This window comes from Berghia stephanieae, chromosome 8 (assembly GCF_034508935.2).
Source record: "Berghia stephanieae isolate SIO BIC M18660-M18661 chromosome 8, UCSD_Bste_1.3, whole genome shotgun sequence".
Lineage (NCBI taxonomy): Eukaryota > Metazoa > Mollusca > Gastropoda > Nudibranchia > Aeolidiidae > Berghia > Berghia stephanieae.
This window is the reverse complement of record NC_088367.1, coordinates 30,780,909-30,798,408: the sequence shown is the minus strand read 5'-3', so window position 1 is coordinate 30,798,408 and position 17,500 is coordinate 30,780,909. Positions and strand designations below refer to the sequence as shown.

At 36.1% G+C, this 17,500-nt stretch overlaps 1 protein-coding gene across 1 annotated transcript; it reads left to right on the top strand.

Annotated features, from left to right (window-relative positions):
- The first annotated feature begins 6,644 nt into the window (after nt 1-6,644).
- Nucleotides 6,645-9,753, top strand: LOC144978971 (uncharacterized). The gene is made up of 3 exons (XM_078925590.1): nt 6,645-6,651; nt 7,202-7,351; nt 9,013-9,753. The coding sequence occupies exons 1-3, from the start codon at nt 6,645-6,647 to the stop codon at nt 9,243-9,245; spliced, it is 390 nt and encodes a 129-aa protein (XP_078781716.1). The 3' UTR covers nt 9,246-9,753.
- Nucleotides 9,754-17,500: the final 7,747 nt, after the last annotated feature.

The window sequence follows — 17,500 nt, the reverse complement described above, 5'->3', positions numbered from 1 at the left end:
TAGTAGTAGTAGTAGTAGTAGTATTGTAGTAGTAGTATAGTTAGTGTAGTAGTGTAGTAGTAGTAGTAGTTAGTAGTTAGTAGTAGTAGTAGTAGTAGTAGTAGTAGTAGTAGTAGTAGTAGTAGTAGTAGTAGTAGTAGTAGTAGTAGTTAGTAGTAGTAGTAGTAGTAGTAGTAGTAGTGTAGTAGTAGTAGTAGTTAGTGTAGTAGTAGTAGTAGTGTAGTAGTAGTAGTAGTAGTAGTAGTAGTAGTAGTAGTAGTATAGTAGTAGTAGTAGTTAGTAGTAGTAGTAGTAGTAGTAGTGTAGTAGTAGTAGTAGTATAGTATGTATAGTAGTAGTAGTATAGTAGTAGTAGTAGTAGTGTAGTAGTAGTAGTTAGTAGTAGTAGTAGTAGTAGTAGTAGTAGTAGTAGTAGTAGTAGTAGTAGTAGTAGTAGTAGTGTAGTAGTAGTAGTGTAGTAGTAGTAGTAGTAGTAGTAAGTAGTAGTAGTAGTAGTAGTAGTTGTATAGTAGTAGTAGTAGTAGAGTAGTCGTAGTAGTAGTATTAGTAGTAGAGTAGTAGTAGTAGTGTAGTAGTAGTAGTAGTAGTTGTAGTAGTAGTAGTAGTAGTATAGTAGTATAGTGTAGTAAGTAGGTAGTGTAGTAGTAGTTGTAGTAGTAGTAGTAGTAGTAGTAGTAGTAGTAAGTAGTAGTAGTAGTGTAGTAGTTAGTAGTAGTAGTAGTTAGTAGTAAGTAGTAGTTAGTAGTAGTAGTAGTAGTATAGTAGTAGTAGTAGTAGTAGTAGAGTAGTTGTAGTAGTGTAGTAGAGTAGTAGTAGTAGTAGTAGTAGTAGTAGTAGTAGTAGTAGTATATGTATATAGTAGTAGTAGTAGTTAGTAGTAGTAGTAGTATAGTAGTGTATAGTAGTAGTAGTAGTAGTAGTAGTTGTAGTAGTAGTTAGTAGTAGTAGTAGTAGTAGTAGTAGTATGTAGTAGTTGTAGTTAGAGTAGTAGTAGTAGTAAGTAGTAGTGTAGTAGTATAGTAGAGTAGTAGTAGTTAGATGTAAGTAGTATAGTAGTAGTAGTAGTAGTAGTAGTAGTAGTAGTTAGTAGAGAGTAGGTAGTAGTAGTATAGTATTGAGTTAGTAGTAGTAGTAGTAGTAGTAGTATATATAGTAGTAGTAGTATAGTAGTAGTAGTATAGTAGTATTTAGTAGTAGTAGTAGTGTAGTAGTAGTAGTATAGTAGTTAGTAGTAGTAGTCAGTAATGTATTAGTAGTAGATATAGTAGTAGTAGTGTAGTAGTAGTAGTAGTAGTAGTGTAGTAGTGTATGTCAGTAGTAGTAGTAGTGTAGTCGTGTAGTAGTAGTAGTATAGTAAGTAAAGTGTAGTATAGTTAGTAGTAGTAAGTAGTAGTAGTAGTAGTAGTAGTGTTGTAGTAGTGTAGTAGTAGTTAGTAGTAGTAGTAGTAGTAGTAGTAGTAGTAGTAGTAGTAGAGTGTAGTAGTAGTAGTAGTAGTAGTAGTATTTAGTAGTAGTAGTAGTAGTATAGTAAGTCGTAGTAGTAGTAGTAGTAGTAGTAGTAGTAGTAGTATGTAGGTAGTAGTTGTATAGTAGTGAGTAGTATAGTATGTGTAGTATTAGTAGTTGTGGGTATAAGTATGATGTAGTAGTGTTAGTAGTATATGAAGTAGGTATAGTGTATATATGTAAGAGAGTAGATATAGGAGTAGTATAGTAGTGTATAGTTTGAGTATAGTATGTAGTAAGTATAGGAGTATTAGTAGTAGTTATTATATGATAGTAGTAGAGTAGTAGGTGTTGGTATGTTATGAGTATGTAGAGTGTTGAGTATGTATTAGTAGTAGTAGTATTGTAGGTTGTGTGTAGTAGTTTATAGTGTGTGTAGTTAGTGTATAGTAGTAGTAGTGTGTAGTAGTAGTAGTAGTATAGAAGTATGTGTATAGTAGTGAGTTAGTAGTATAGTGTATAGGGTAGTAGGTAGTTGAGGTGTTTAGTATAGTATAGTAAATATAGTGAGTAGAGTTAAGTTGTATGTGTAGTTGTGTTGAAGTGTAGGAGTGTAGTGTAGTATATATTAGTAGTAGTAGTGAAGAGAGTAGTGTATAGTAGTAGTATAGTGTGTAGTGTATAGTAGTGTAGATTAGTAGTAGTAGTGTAGTAGTTATAGTAGAGTTGTATTGTATAGTATGTTGTAGAGTGTAGTTTATATATTAGTAGATAGTAGATAGTTAGAAGTATTATAGTAGTGTAAAGTGTAGTAGTATGTATGTGTATAAGTAATTATGTAGTTGTAGTGTATGTTATAGTGTATTGTGTATGTATAGGTTGTAAGTGTATATAGTAGTAGTAGTAGTAGTTTAGTAGAGTAGTAGTAGTTAGTAGTAGTAGTAGTTAGTTGTATGTGTAAGTAGTAGTAGTAGTAGTAGTAGTAGTAGTTAGTAAGGTAGTAGTGTAGTATGTAGTAGTAGATAGAGTAGTAGTATAGTAGTAGTAGTAGAATGTAGTAGTAGTGATAGTGTAGAGTAGTAGTAGTAGTATATTAGTAGTAGTGTATAGTAAGTATTGTAGTAGTATGTTAGTAGTGAGTAGTAGTAGTAGTGTAGTATAGTAGTAGTAGTAGTAGTAGTAGTAGTAGTAGTAGTTTAGTAGTAGTAGTCAGTAGTAGTATAGTAGTAGTAGTAGTAGTAGTAGTAGTAGTAGTAGTAGTAGTAGTAGTAGTAGTAGTAGATAGTATAGTAGTAGTAGTAGTAGTAGTAGTAAGTAGTTAGTAGTAGTAGTTTAGTAGTAGTAGTAGTATTAGTAGTCGTAGTATTAGTAGTAGTAGTAGTAGTAGTAGTAGTAGTAGTAGTAGTAGTAGTAGTAGTAGTAGTAGTAGTAGTACTAGTAGTAGTATTAGTAGTAGTAGTAGCAGCAGCAGCAGTAGTAGTAGTAGGTAGTAGTAGTAGTAGTAGTAGTAGTAGTAGTAGTAGTCTGTAGTAGTAAGTAGTAGTAGTAGTAGTAGTAGTAGTAGTATTAGTAGTAGTAGTATTAGTAGTAGTAGTAGTAGTAGTAGTAGTAGTAGTAGTAGTAGTAGTAGTATTAGTAGTAGTAGTAGCAGTAGTAGTAGTAGTAGTAGTAGTAGTAGTAGTAGTAGTAGTAGTAGTAGTCGTAATAGTAGTAGTAGTAGTAGTATACTATATACTATATATATACTATTACGTACTACTACTACTATACTACTACTACTACTACTACTACTACTACTACTACTACTACTATACTACTACTACTACTACTACTACTACTACTACTACTAACTACTACTACTACTACTACACTACTACTACTACTACTACTACTACTACTACTACCTACTACTACTACTACTACTACTACTACTCTACTACTACTACTACTACTTACTACTACTATACTACTACTACTACTACTACGACTACTACGACTACTACGACTACTACTACTACTACTACTACTACTACTACTACTACTACTACTACTACTACTACTACTACTACTACTACTACTACTACTACTGCTACTGCTGCTGCTGCTGCTACTACTACTACTACTACTACTACTAATACTATTGTATTCTACAGATGAAAACAAGGTATTCAGGGTCATTAGACCCATGGAGCCGGAGTTTATCCCGGTTTCCATATCGTCAAACTGATAATAGGAATTGCTTGGTACCATTTTGACTGGACGCGAGTCTATCGCAAAGTACCTTCCGCCAGATCTAACAAACTCAGCTACACAATCTCTGCTTAGTGAGCAGTGGGGGATCTCGATCCCTTTGATAGTGAAGCTTGTGTTCTACCAACTCTCTCTTAAGGAAGAACAGCTTGTTAAAATATAAAATGATTCTACTTCAAGCCAATATCCTCTTGAAAGGATTATCTCGTATTCGTATTTTTGGGGGGTCTTTTATGACATCTGTCAGGAAATTCTTTAGTATTCGAGTATCGATTTTGTTTTGCACTCGACATGAAATTTAGTGAAAATCAATATTATATTCAATCTTAAATAAAACATCGCATTGGTTAAAAACTCTCAAATTTGGGACTTTGTAATTCCCATGTTTGGGAGGTGTTGTTTGTTTTGTGTTTTGTTTTTGTTTTGTTTTGTTGGGGGGTTTTTTGTTTGTTTGTTTTATGTTTTGGTTTATTTTGTTTGTTTGTTTGGATTTTGTTGTTTTTGTTTGTTATGTTTTTGTTGTTTTTTTTTTGTTTTCTTTGTTGTTGTTTTTATTTTTTTATTTTTTTTTTGTTTTGCAAGATGTGGGTCAATTTAATCGAGTGATATCTGAAGTACGAGTGTCTGGCCAAAATGTGATATACTTTTATTTGGGGGGGGGGGGGTTCACAGTACGGGATTAGATCTGCTTTAAAAGCCCTTTGATTACATGTCATGGAAATTGCGCAATATAATTAACTCACATTTGTTACTTACCGCACCAAAACTGTACTATGTTGGAATGAACTTTATACTTAAACTTGAATTTTAAGTTTAGTATACGTCATAACATTTGGTACATGAAGCCGGAGTTTATCCCGGTTTCTACAGTGTTGAACCGACAATAATAATAATTGCTTTCTATCCTTAGAAAGGACGCTAGACTATTGCAAAATACTTTCCGCCAGATCAAACAGACTCAGCTAACCAATCACAGGGGAGAGAGGTGTTCGGGGAAAAAATATCGACTTCATCCGGAATCGACCTCGGACCAATTTGGTGTGAAGCGAGTGCTCTATCCATTGAGCTACTTAGACCCTCCGGTATCTGGTATTAAGTCAGAATAAAACAGATGAAGGAAATTAAGCTTGACGTCAAAATGATCATAAATATAAAATGTTGAGTTTAACTTACATAATTAGTGTCATGTCAGAATTAATCCCTACATTGAGGAGAATTAGTTTTGTTTTTGTTGTTTTTTTTAATTCTATCCTTCCCCGTTTTATACTGGATTTGTCCCAAAATATCATACGTACCAACGAGAACATATTTGCAGGTCTGATAACCGAGCGCAATTATGGGTACATTTTGATAGTGTTGCAATGGAGAATATTTTGCGCTGGTTTGAGAATATTTCCATTACAACAATGAGACCATAATAATTTGGGTTATCAGATCTACAAATACGTAGACGTTGATAATCTCTACCAGACACAAGAAAAATAAAATTTCAACTCAGACTAGGAAGCTGTATGTAGGACTATGCATCACATTGTGTAGCATGATTATAAATAAAGTGACAAAGATTTTTCTTCAAATGTCGTGATGGATAAGATAAATATGAAAAAGTAAAATGTTCATTGAATCGTAACAAGAATGACAACTTCCTAGGACGTATAGTTGTACGACTATGTGGTCTTGTGTTATGACACTCGCTTTCGGATCGGAAGGTGTTGGGTTCGAGCCTAGCTCGGCGCATAGTTGAATTCTTGGAAAAGGCTCTGAACTCACATTCTCTCACCGTAATCAGGTATAAAATTAGTACCTAGCCGTTAACGGCGTTGTCTCAGTCGGAAAAATTGTAATATCGCCTAACAAGCGTCATGCCTCGTTCTTAGTGTTTTGTGTTGCCGTTGAACAGTGATAAAAAGTTCTTTGAGAATGTTTAGTGGATATTGCTCTATTAAATCTCTTCTTTTTTCTTTTCTTTTTTTTTTGGGGGGGGGAGGTTAATTAGTAAGGAGAGGGTTCATCTTTAATATAAATTAATTAATTAATAAAAAAAAATATATAATAAATATAAAAAAAAAAATTTAATTTTAAAATGAAAAAAAAATAATAAATAAATAAATTTAAAAAATAATAATAATAAATAAATTTTTTAAGAAATAAAAAATGGAAATTAAAAAAATAAAATAAAAAAATAAATAAATAAATAAATAAAAAAAAAATAATTAATAAATAAATAAATAAAAAAGAATTTTAAAAAAAATACATATATATATATATATATATATATATATATATATATATATATATATATATATATATATATATATATATATATATATATTTCGCATTATGTTGACTTTAAACTTAATTTTCTTCATTAAGTTCGTTCCGACATAATTGCTAATTAGACTAAGTGGTCTAGTGGTGTGACGGTCCAGGGTCCCGTTCTGAGTGGCGCATCGTTCAGTCTTTGGAAAAGGCTCTTTACTCACATTCTCTAACCGTACTCAGGTGTAAAACGAGTGCCTGGCCGTGAACAGCGTTGTATCTGTCGCATAATAAATTGTAATATCGCCAAACAGGCGTCATGTCCCCTCCTACATGTTGAGTGTCGCCGTTGGCTAGTGATCATCGTAAAGCCTTTTGGGCACCTTTATTAGAAATGCGCTTTATGAATGCTCTAGCTTTTTACTAGACCGATTTGGCACACCACGTTTACTGCCAAGTTAGTTGACACCAACTATAGGAAAATCGTTACATTCGTTACGATACAACCAACAATTTCTTATTCAAAATTCTCTTGTACATCATAAAATTTAAAGAAAATGAAGTGTGTTGTAGAGCATGGTTTGCTAAAGAAATTATTAATCTCAAGAACTTACTGCTATCGTGTTTGAGTGATAACAAATATATTTCTGTGTTAGGTGGGTGTGAAACTTTTAGGGAAAATCCTGAAAATGGCTGGTGAGGAGAGAGTTAAACTAGTTGTGGTGTCTTAAACTTATTGTAATTGGATTAAATAGTCTGATGTCACGTCGCCCAGCAACAGCGAGCAGCGTGGTTCTAAACAAAGAAAATCGGTACTTTTTATTCTTCATGCTGACTAGAACTTTTCAAATGTCATGTGATCAGAATGTATAAAAGTCAAAACACGATCATATTTATAATGTTTTTCTCCTCTGGATACACGTTTATGCTCGTCGGAGAAATATTTCATAATCCGATAGTTTAAAGCCAGTTACTAAGTTACTATGCGTCATTACGAGGAAAGTGACGTCATCATGACTGTTGTCTATTGTCTGGTTATATTTTCCTCTGGAGAAACCCCATATTTGTCTTTAGAAAACGGTAGGGGCTGCCTGAAGCCGGTGATCGTAAAATACACTAACGAAAGCGTGAAAATATGGAGAGGCTTCAAACATTCAATTCATATTTGTCTTTGTTATTTTTCTATTTACCGTTATTTGCATTTCAGTTAGAGTTAAACGACATTTAATTTGTGATTGAATTTCAGTACTCAGCCTCAGATGCTACACGTGTGACAACTACCTGTCCCCTCCATGCGGACCAGATTTCAGAGCCTATCAATTTGACGCCAAACCGTGCAGTGACGTCGGTGGCATTCCACAAATATGCGGGAAACAGGTACAGCCCCCCTTGGAAGGTGAGTAAATTGAGCTTTTTCTTTTTTTAATTAAGCTTTTATATAGCGCAATATCAACTAAACGTGCTCAAAGAGCTTTACAAGGGGTACCTGACCAACAGCAACAAGTAGAACGAGACATGACGCCTGTTAGACGATATTAATTTTTTTTGGGACAGAGACAACGCTGTTACCTGCCAGGTACTCATTTTACACCTGAGTACGGTGAGAGAATGTGAGTAAAGAGCCTTTCTCCAAGGCCGAGCGAGGCTCGAACCCAGGACCTTCCGATCCGAAAGCGAGCGTCATACCTCAAGACCACATAGCCGAGTAAAACTCAACGTATGGTTGTGAGTACATTAAATCAACTATTATTTAGAAGTTAAGTTCGGGGAGGGAGGCGAAGTGGTCGAGCGGTTACTATGTGTTGCATTGTGAACTGGAAGGTCTAGCGTTGAACCCTGCTTCAAGCACTTGCTTTTTTTATGTTTGCCTTGGGGAGGCTTGATTTGCTCACTTTGGACAACGTGGGTGATTCCTGTTGACATCAGACCTTTGTTTGATGTAGTGTCTAGATTCTGTCAAGTCTTTGCCAAGGCGAGGGCATCTCGGAAGGGCGTCACAATTTGTTGTTTTTTTTCTTCTTGTTTTGTTTTGTTATTGAAGGGGATAACAATGTGCGGCTATGTGGTCTTGTGGTATGACACTCGCTTTCGGATCGGAAGGTCCTGGGTTTGAGCCTCGCTCTGTGCATAGTTGATTCTTTGGAGAAGGCTCTTTACTCACAGTCTCTCTCGGTACTCAGGTGTAAAATGAGTACCTGGCCGTTAACAGCGTTGTCTTTGTCCGAAAAAAAATTGTAATATCGCTAAACATGCGTCATGTCCCGTCTTACATGTTAAATGTTGCCATTGGTCAGGGACCCCTTGTAAAGCGCTTTAAGCACGTTTAGTGGATATTGCCCTATATAAAAGCTCAATTTTAATTTTTAATTTTACAATGGTTTTATTGGTAGAGTAGTCAACATGATAAACTACATGAGTCTGTGGGGTTATGTTTATCACCGTTAGTTGCCAAGTTGAAATCTTTTTTTTTCTAAAATTTTAGTTCTCAAAAGGGAAAAATAAAATGAGCTGTCTTACTTCCTGAAATTCCCGATTAGCCTTAACCAAGTGAGGGGGGAAGGGGGGGGGGGGGAAGTCCCGATAGCCCATTTGTAAGTGCAATCGCTTCTAATCAAAGGGACAGAGACCGATCCCGGGTACAGTCGAGATTATTGTCTGCCCCCCCCCCCCTGTCCACCCAGCAATGACTGGGTGGGTAGCTGGGTCTGTTAGATCTGTCGGAAAGTACGTTGCTATAGACTAGCGTCCTATCCAAAGGGTACCAAGCAGTTGCTATTGTCCGTTTTACGCTATAGTATCCTGGATAAACTCCATTGGTTTATTCATCTTAACTACGCCACTACCACATCATCTCATTCATCTGTGGTGTTTCAATCATCCTGTTTTGTTGATAAAGGGGAAACCCGAAACGTTCATTTGATCTGTTTTTGTAATTTAATTGAAGCTTACATTCAACTTCAGGTTAGTATTTATTTCTTCGAGCTTCGAGCAGCAACATTTACACTATTAATGATATAACAAAAACCGTTCCAATCCAATTTTGTTTGTTTGCATCAGGTGGCTGGGAAGGGATCATTAGATCTTGCTACACTCCAGGGACTATTCCAGGCCTCAACACCTCAAACGGATGTCACTATTTCCATTCAGAGAGCGGCAACTTTACGACAGCACTGTACTGTTTTTGCGACACGGACAACTGTAACCATGCAACACGGACTCTGGGAAATCGCTCGACACTTACTTCCTTGTTGTTTTTTGTTTTTTCCTTCGTCTTAATCCACTTGTCATGAGTTTGTCATGAGTTTTTTTTTTGTTTTTATTTTTCTAAGATTTTGTTATTTTTTTCCTTCGTTGTTGTTTCGGGAAGAGATTGTTTTGTTGTTTTTTTTTTTTTTTGGTTTTTGTTGTCTTTTTTTCTTTTTTTTTTTCTATTACTTTTGGTTTTGTTTTGTTTTGTTTTTTTGTTTTGTTTGTTTTTTTAGTGTTTTTTTTTTTTTTTTGTTCTTTGTCCTTTCGTGAGTCAGAGGTTAAGTATTGAAATGGTCGAGATAATATGTTCCATTACGGCTCACTCACAATGGTGCCTTTGCATTTGTTTTATTGTTATTATTATTACTGTTATTATTATTATTGTTATTATTATTATTATTATTATTATTATTATTATTATTATTATTATTATTATTATTATTATTATTATTATTATTATTTTATTATTGTTATTATTATTATTATTATCATTATTATTATTATTATTATTATTATTATTATTATTATTATCATCATTATCATCATCATATTATTATTATTATCATTATTATTATTATTATTATTATTATTATTATTATTATTATTATCATCATTATCATCATCATCATTATCATCGCCATCATCAGCATCATAATCATCATTATCATTTTCATTATTATGGTTAGTGAATATGTTCTTATTTCATAATTAATGAAACTTGCGTCTTTTCCTATGCAGATTCTACAGATATAGGGTATTGTTTATATATAGATCGAAGTTGACATCACTCGGGTCTTTGTTGTTGTTTTTTGCCAGCCACTTTTACGAGTAATTCTCACTAAACTGTAGTATCCAGACTATAAAAGTTCATGGTTACACAGTTTTGTTTGTTGGTCCGTTATACTTCCGGATGGCAATGTTGTGAGCTTCTTAGCCAAGCGCATACTATCTATAGCTCAATGACTTGATAAACCGTTTCGCAAACAAAGAAACCCAGCTGCCATCCAGCAGTAATTTGGATAGTAACTTGCTCTGTAACATTTGCTGAAAACAATCCCCTCGTGGCCAGGTCGAGTTGTCGTAACATTAGGGTAGTGGGTTCAAAACCTCATCGCCGCAAAGTTTTTATACTCTATTGTCTTCTGGCACTTTTCTACTCAATTCTTTTCTTGTTATTATCAACATAAGTACCTGCCCCACTCACTTCTCCGATAGGCTAGCTTCCTGTGCAGAGATTCTTAATGTCTGTTTGACGCCACAGAAACTGAGATACACTCTGATTTACGGAAATGAAATGAAATTTCCTTTATTCATTAAATAGAGGAAATTTGTCCTTGGGGCTATTCCAAGGAATATCTCAGGCATCAGCCGCAGTGCCAAGGACGAGATAATTGCTCAAGGCCACACAGCGCAGCGGGTATAGATAGTATGCAGATGACGTCACTCAGGCCTTTGTTATTGTTTTTGCCATCCGCGTTTGTGAGTTGTTCTCACTACACTGTATTAACCAGACTATAAAAGTTCATGGTTACACAGAGTTTGTGTGTTGGTCCGTTATACTTCCGGATGGCAATGTTGTGAACTCCTCGGCCAAGCGCAATCTATCTATTGGAACTCGGTACCTTTCAAAACGAAGCAAAGACCGTACCACTGAGCCGCGCTGCGCCATCAAAAGTCTAGTTTTCTACAGAAAACACAGACAGAACTTTTTATAGGTTTTATGGGTAAATAGGAACGAAAGCGAGCTTCATCAAACAACACAATGCCTTTCAATCTTGTATGTAAATATCATGCATTGTTACCTTATTATGGTTATCTTTTATAATGTATGGATGTATGGGTGTGTGTTCGTGTGTGTGTGTGTGTGTGTGTGTGTGTGTGTGCTTTGCATGTCAAGGTTAAAGATATATGTTTGTACATCACACATACATGAGTACATTTAAGTTGTTATACTAGATGTACCACGTGTATCTATCATTATTGTAATCTTTCAATCAATTTAATATTAAGGGCATTCAAGGGATTTTATCCTATTTCGCCCTATACCATATGTTACCCTATAATGAACAAGTGATGTCTCTACATCAAAGAGGTGATGGAGTAATGTGCGACTGTGTGGTCTAGTGGTATGACTCTCATTCGGATCGGCATTAGTAAAGATACTTACTTATACGAACTAGCGACCACCTGAGCTCTAACCTTTCGGTCTTGTGCCATGACGTACAAGTTAGACGTCTTTTGTAGTTGTTCCAGGTGACTACAGATCGTTGGAAGATGACGTCACTCAGGTCTTTGTTATTGTTTTTTGCCATCCGCGTTTATGAGTAATGCTCACTGAACTGTATTAACCTGACTTTAAACGTTCATGGATACACACAGTTTTATGTGTTGGTCCGTTATACTTCCGGATGGTAATGTTATGAGCTTCTTAGCCAAGCGCATACTATCTACAGAGTAGTGTGTTACTGGTGCTTGGATTTGGTGGGAGGAATGTGCATCTCAGAAAAGTAGAAAGGCACCTGATGACGTCATCAACATAGGCGTGGTCCAGCTCTTTTAGAGTTTATCGATACTATGTGTTTAGGTAAAATACAACATCCGCCAGCCGGATATAACTTACCAGCACATAAAAATATGTGTAACCTTGAGGGTTTATATCTGATTGATGCTAGAATTTAGTGAGTAATAATCATAATAATGGCTGTCTAAAAACAATAGCAAAGAACTGAGTGACATCAATTTGGTTCCTCCAATTATTTATTCGAGAAGATCTGTTTTGTCTGCGGACTGTCTGCTTTATTCCCTACCCGTGTTTCTTGCCACTATAAACTCTATAGATAGTATGAAGTAACGTCATTCAGGTCATTGTTATTGCTTTTTGTCTTCCGCATGAGTAATTCTCACTAAACTGTATTATCCAGGCTATTAAAGTTCATGGTTACACACAGTTTTGTGTGTTGGTCCGTAAAACTTCCTAATGGCAATGCTGTGAGCTTCTTAGCCAAGCGCACACAATCTATAGATAGAATGCGCTTGGCCAAGGAGTTCACAACATTGCCATCCGGAAGTATAACGGACCAACACACAGACTCTGTGTAACCATGAACTTTTATAGTCTGGTTAATACAGTTTAGTGAGAACAACTCACAAACGCGGATGGCAAAAACAATAACAAAGGCCTGAGTGACGTCATCTGCATACTATCTATATCCCATTGATGCTAGAAATTAGTGAGTATTAATCATAATAATGGCTGTCTAAAAACAATAGCATAGAGCTGAGTGACGTCAGTTTGGTTCCTCCTATTAGAAGTTGCCAAAGAAAGACATCAACATATTGATGGGAGATGCTAATGCTAAAGTGGGACAGGATAACGTAGGTTATGAAGGTATCATGGGACGTCATGGCATGGGACAAATGAACGATAATGGTGAGAGATTTGCAAATTTCATTAGTTCATGTGCATTCATTAGTTTGGTGATTGGAGGATCAGTGTTCCCCCATAAGATGATCCACAAAGCAACTTGGGTCTCACCAGATGGTGTGACAGAGAATCAGATCCACCATCGATAGCAGAGATTGCGGGTGCCATTAACAAGATGAAAAGGGGGAAAGCTGGTGGACCAGACCAGATTCCACCGGAGGCTCTAAAAGTTGATGCTGAAAGAAATGCTGCACCCACTATTTGAGAGAATCTGGAATGACGGGATATTCCCAAAGGATTGGAAGGAATGACATCTTATCAAGCTTCCAAAGAAACGGGACCTCAGTAATTGTATTAATTATCGAGGTATCACTCTTCTTTCTATCCCAGGAAAGGTTTTCAACCGTATTATTTTAGAGAGAATTAAGAGTGCAACAGATGCTAAACTGCGGGACGAACAGGCAGGTTTTCAGAAAAACCGTTCATCCACCGACCAGATTGCCTCTCTGCGAGTCATAGTGGAACAGTCAATAGAATGGAACTCTTCTCTTATTGTCAACTTTCTGGATTACGAGAAGGCTTTCGACAGTATTGACAGAGCAACATTGTGGAAAATTCTGGCACATTATGGACTGAAAATATAGTAAACCTCATTAAGGAAATGTATGAAGGATCAAGTTGCAGGGTTGTACATGAAGATCAGCTTACTGACGGCTTTGAAATTAAGACTGGTATCAAGCAGGGATGCTTGCTCTCACCATTCCTGTTCATCCTTGCCATTGATTGGCTAATGAAAGAAACCTCCAAAGGACAAAGAAATGGGATACACTGGACCCCCTGGACACAGTTGGATGATCTGGATTTTGCAGATGATCTGGCTCTTTTGTCCCACACCCAGGACCAGATGCAAGCAAAAACCACAATTATAAACAGCCTCTCGGAATCAATTGGTCTAAGAATTCACCCTGCAAAGTCCAAGGTCTTGAGAATAGGTACGCGTCAAAGGGAGCAGATCAAAGTAAAAGATCAGGAACTCGAAGAAATAGACACTTTCTGCTATCTCGGAAGTATAATTGACAAGGATGGAGGCACGGAAACAGAGGTGAAAGCTTGAATAGGAAAGGCACAGGCTGCATTCACATCTTTGAACAGAGTTTGGAGAACTAAAGATATCTCCCTTCGACTAAAGCTAAGACTTTTCAACTCAAATGTGAAGTCTGTCCTACTGTATGGATGTGAAACTTGGAACGCATCACAGGCATGTATAAGGAGGGTACAGATTTTCGTAAACAGGTGCATGCGTAAGCTACTCAGAATAAAATGGATGGATAGAATAAAAAATGAAGAAGTATGGAAAAGAACACAGCAGAAACCAGTGGGAGAGGAAATGGGAAGAAGACGATGGAGGTGGATTGGACACACGCTTAGAAAGAACGACTCCACTATATCAAAGAAAGTATTGGACTGGAACCCTCAGGGCAGAAGATCAAGGGAAAGGCCACGAGGAACATGGAGAAGAATTAAAGAAGCTGATATACAGAAGTGGTAAGACCTGGAATGAGATTAAAAAGATAGCTCAAGATAGGGAAGGATGGAAATTGTTTGTCTGTGGCCTATACCCTGACCCAGGGTGAAAAAGGCAATGATGATGATGATGATTAGAAGTTAAGGACCAAAATATTTGTTTGAGAAGATCTGCTTTGTCTGCGGATTGTCTTCTATATTACCTACCCGTGTTTCTTGCCAATATAAACTCTATAAACACCTAGATAACCACGCCTCTCGGACAGTCGTCATAATGGCAGTTGATTTGTAAACATAGCAAACTACACAGAGGTTTTACTATCGATGGTATGTGTCTAAGAAAAATACACACTGTTCTACCGCTTGATAATTAAAACCAACACAGACAATTATGTGTAAATTTAAACGTTTATAAATATGATCGAGACAGTCGTGTTATAATCCGTCACCCATTTAGTGGTATAAAAACAATAACAATGGTCAGAGAGAGGTCGATTTCATTCACGTTATGGTTTATAAACAACAACCATGCTTGTCCGAGCACTATTGAAGGTGTGTCACAAATTCCAGGTTTTGATTGGTCAAAAATCTACTGGTTAAATCCCCGGAATCAAATTGTTTTCATAATGAGAAGCCACATTTAATTTTTAACAATTACAGCCATGGTCTTTGAAATACTGATTTTAAAAAAAGTGTTTCCAACCAATTTACAATTTTAACTGCAGGGATACATTGAAAACAAAATGCATAGATGATTTTGTATTGGTGAAGTTTTGAAAACAATATTAAAGAATCGAAATTTAAATTGTACAACCTTTGCGCGGATTTGAGGTATAATGAAACTCTGCTTGTGACCCGGAGAACATATTATTTCCTGCCTTATTGTGGACAGTTTTTTTTTTCGATTTACCAGCGTCATATCAAAATAATAGCACGCAATTGGATTCAGTAGTCTGATGTCACGCGGCCCGGCATCGGTGGCCATCTTGGTTCTAAACAAAGAAAAACATTACTTTTTATTCTGACTAGAAATTTTCATATGTCTTGTGACCAGGATGTGTAAAAGTCAAAACATGATCAAATTTATGTTGTTTTTTTTTTCCTCTGTATACGCTTATATGCTCGCCGGAGAAATATTTCATAAGGGCGCGTTCGCCATTGTTCCGATAGTTTAGAGCCAGTTGCTAAGTTACCATGCGTCATTACGAGGGAAGTGACTATCGACTGTTGAAGAGTATTGTTATTGTCAGTTTCACAGTATAAAAAAGGGATATACTCCAGCTCGATGGGACAAACGGCTCTGAAAGACTACTGTACTGTGAACAGCATAAAGTTATGTCTGGACTTGCATTTTTCTCTCATCACACTCAGGCATAAAATGAGTACCTATCAGTGAATACATTCCTGATCGAAACAAAAACTATTGTTAAAGAGCTTTACAGGCGTTATATCTGGTCTAACATTTTAAGAGTGTTGTTGGTTGCTTGGAACCCCTAGTAAAGCACTTCGAGTTCGTTTAAATAAAGTTCACTGACCTGCAAACTGGTTCGGCTTCTTATAAGTTGTAAACAAAGAAAATGAAAATAACGGGATTAATGTATATACGATTCTTACATTTTTGCTTTTTGGAATTCCAGACGTTTAACACGAGCTTGCGAGTGTGCGTTGGAAACAAAGCTCGAATTCCAAAACGCCAGAGTGTAAGAAATCATTTATTATTCCACCCCTCTCCCTAAATAGTAACGCGTAATGATATCATGTTTACAATAATAATTTGTGACGTCAGATTATAGATAGTTAAATTTCACTCAAAAATTGGATTCTTTAAAAAAGAAGTAGACCATTATTTAAGTGTTTTTGAAGATGTCTTTTATTCAAAGATAACCAAATCAGAATTGATTGAGGGGTAGAATTAAATATTTTTTATATCCTTGCTTTTGGAATTCGAACTTTGTTCCCAACGCGCACTCGTAGGCTCGTGCAGCGGTTGGGAACACGTCCGGAATTCGTGTAAGAATCGTAAGTTCTACCCCTCAACTGATTCCTTTTTCGTCATCTTTGAATAAAAGACATCTTCAAAAACATTCAAATGATACTTCTTTTAAAGAATCTAATTTTTAGTGATAATGTGGCGTCACAAATTATTATTGTAAAAATGATATCATTACGCGTTAGTATTTAAAGAGAAGGGTAGAAAAATATAGTTTCAAAAATTTCAGATCCTGAGATTTCATGTGTTCAGATTGATTAAAAACGGCCGTTATTAAACACCCACACTTCTCTTTAACGTTGCCCTATCAGTTACAAGGGTTTGGTTGTTCCAATAGATTTCGGTTGCAGATCGTATGTTATGGAGAATTCATTTTCTTTTGAATGTTGTTCTTTGTTGGTCTGGAAAATTGTTCATTACACATTGCCAGACAAAGCAAAAAAAGAAAATTATAATTTTAAAATGCGGCTATGTGGTCTAGTGGTATGACACTCGCTTTCGGATCGGAAGGTCCTTGGAAAATACTCTTGACTCACATTCTCTTACCGTACTCAGGTGTAAAATGACCTGGCCGTTAACAGCGTTGTCTATGTCCGAAAAATTGTAATATCGCCTAACAGGCGTCATGTCCCGTCCTACATGTTAAATGTTGCTGTTGACCAGGGACCCCATGTAAAGCGCTTTGAGCACATTTAGTGGATATTGCGCTATATAAAGCTCAATATAAAATGCCATTCCAAAAATCAGTCTTCCTCGACTGGGGATCAAGGCTGAGACCTCCTGACTTCCGGTAGTTGAGACGATTTTAATGTCTAAATTCTTCACAAGAGTCCGTGTTTTCGTTTTCCTATGTGAACCGCCATTGCTTGCGTCACGCAATACAAACATTGAAGACGAGAGGACTAGGACTAAGACATTAGTATAACAAGTTAGGGAGCAGGCACTGGTGTAGGATCGGATTACATTTTATAAAAGGCATTGAAAATAGATTTCCATTATAATCAAAGCATAGTTTCATGCGTCTAGCAAAATTCAGATAAAATCGATAGAGACGGTTTATATCGTTTCTTTTTTTTTTTTTTTTTTTTTTTTTTTTTTTTGGCAAATTGTATAAGTGTATAAAATCTGCAGTGATGGGCGATCCGCCTATAGATAGAATGCGCTTGGCCAAGAAGTTCACAACATTGCCATCCGGAAGTATAACGGACCAACACACAAACTCTGTGTAACCATGAACGTTTATAGTCTGGTTAATACAGTTTAGTGAGAACAACTCACAAACGCGGATGGCAAAAACAATAACAAAGACCTGAGTGACGTCATCTGCATACTATCTATTGCTGATAACGACGTTGAAC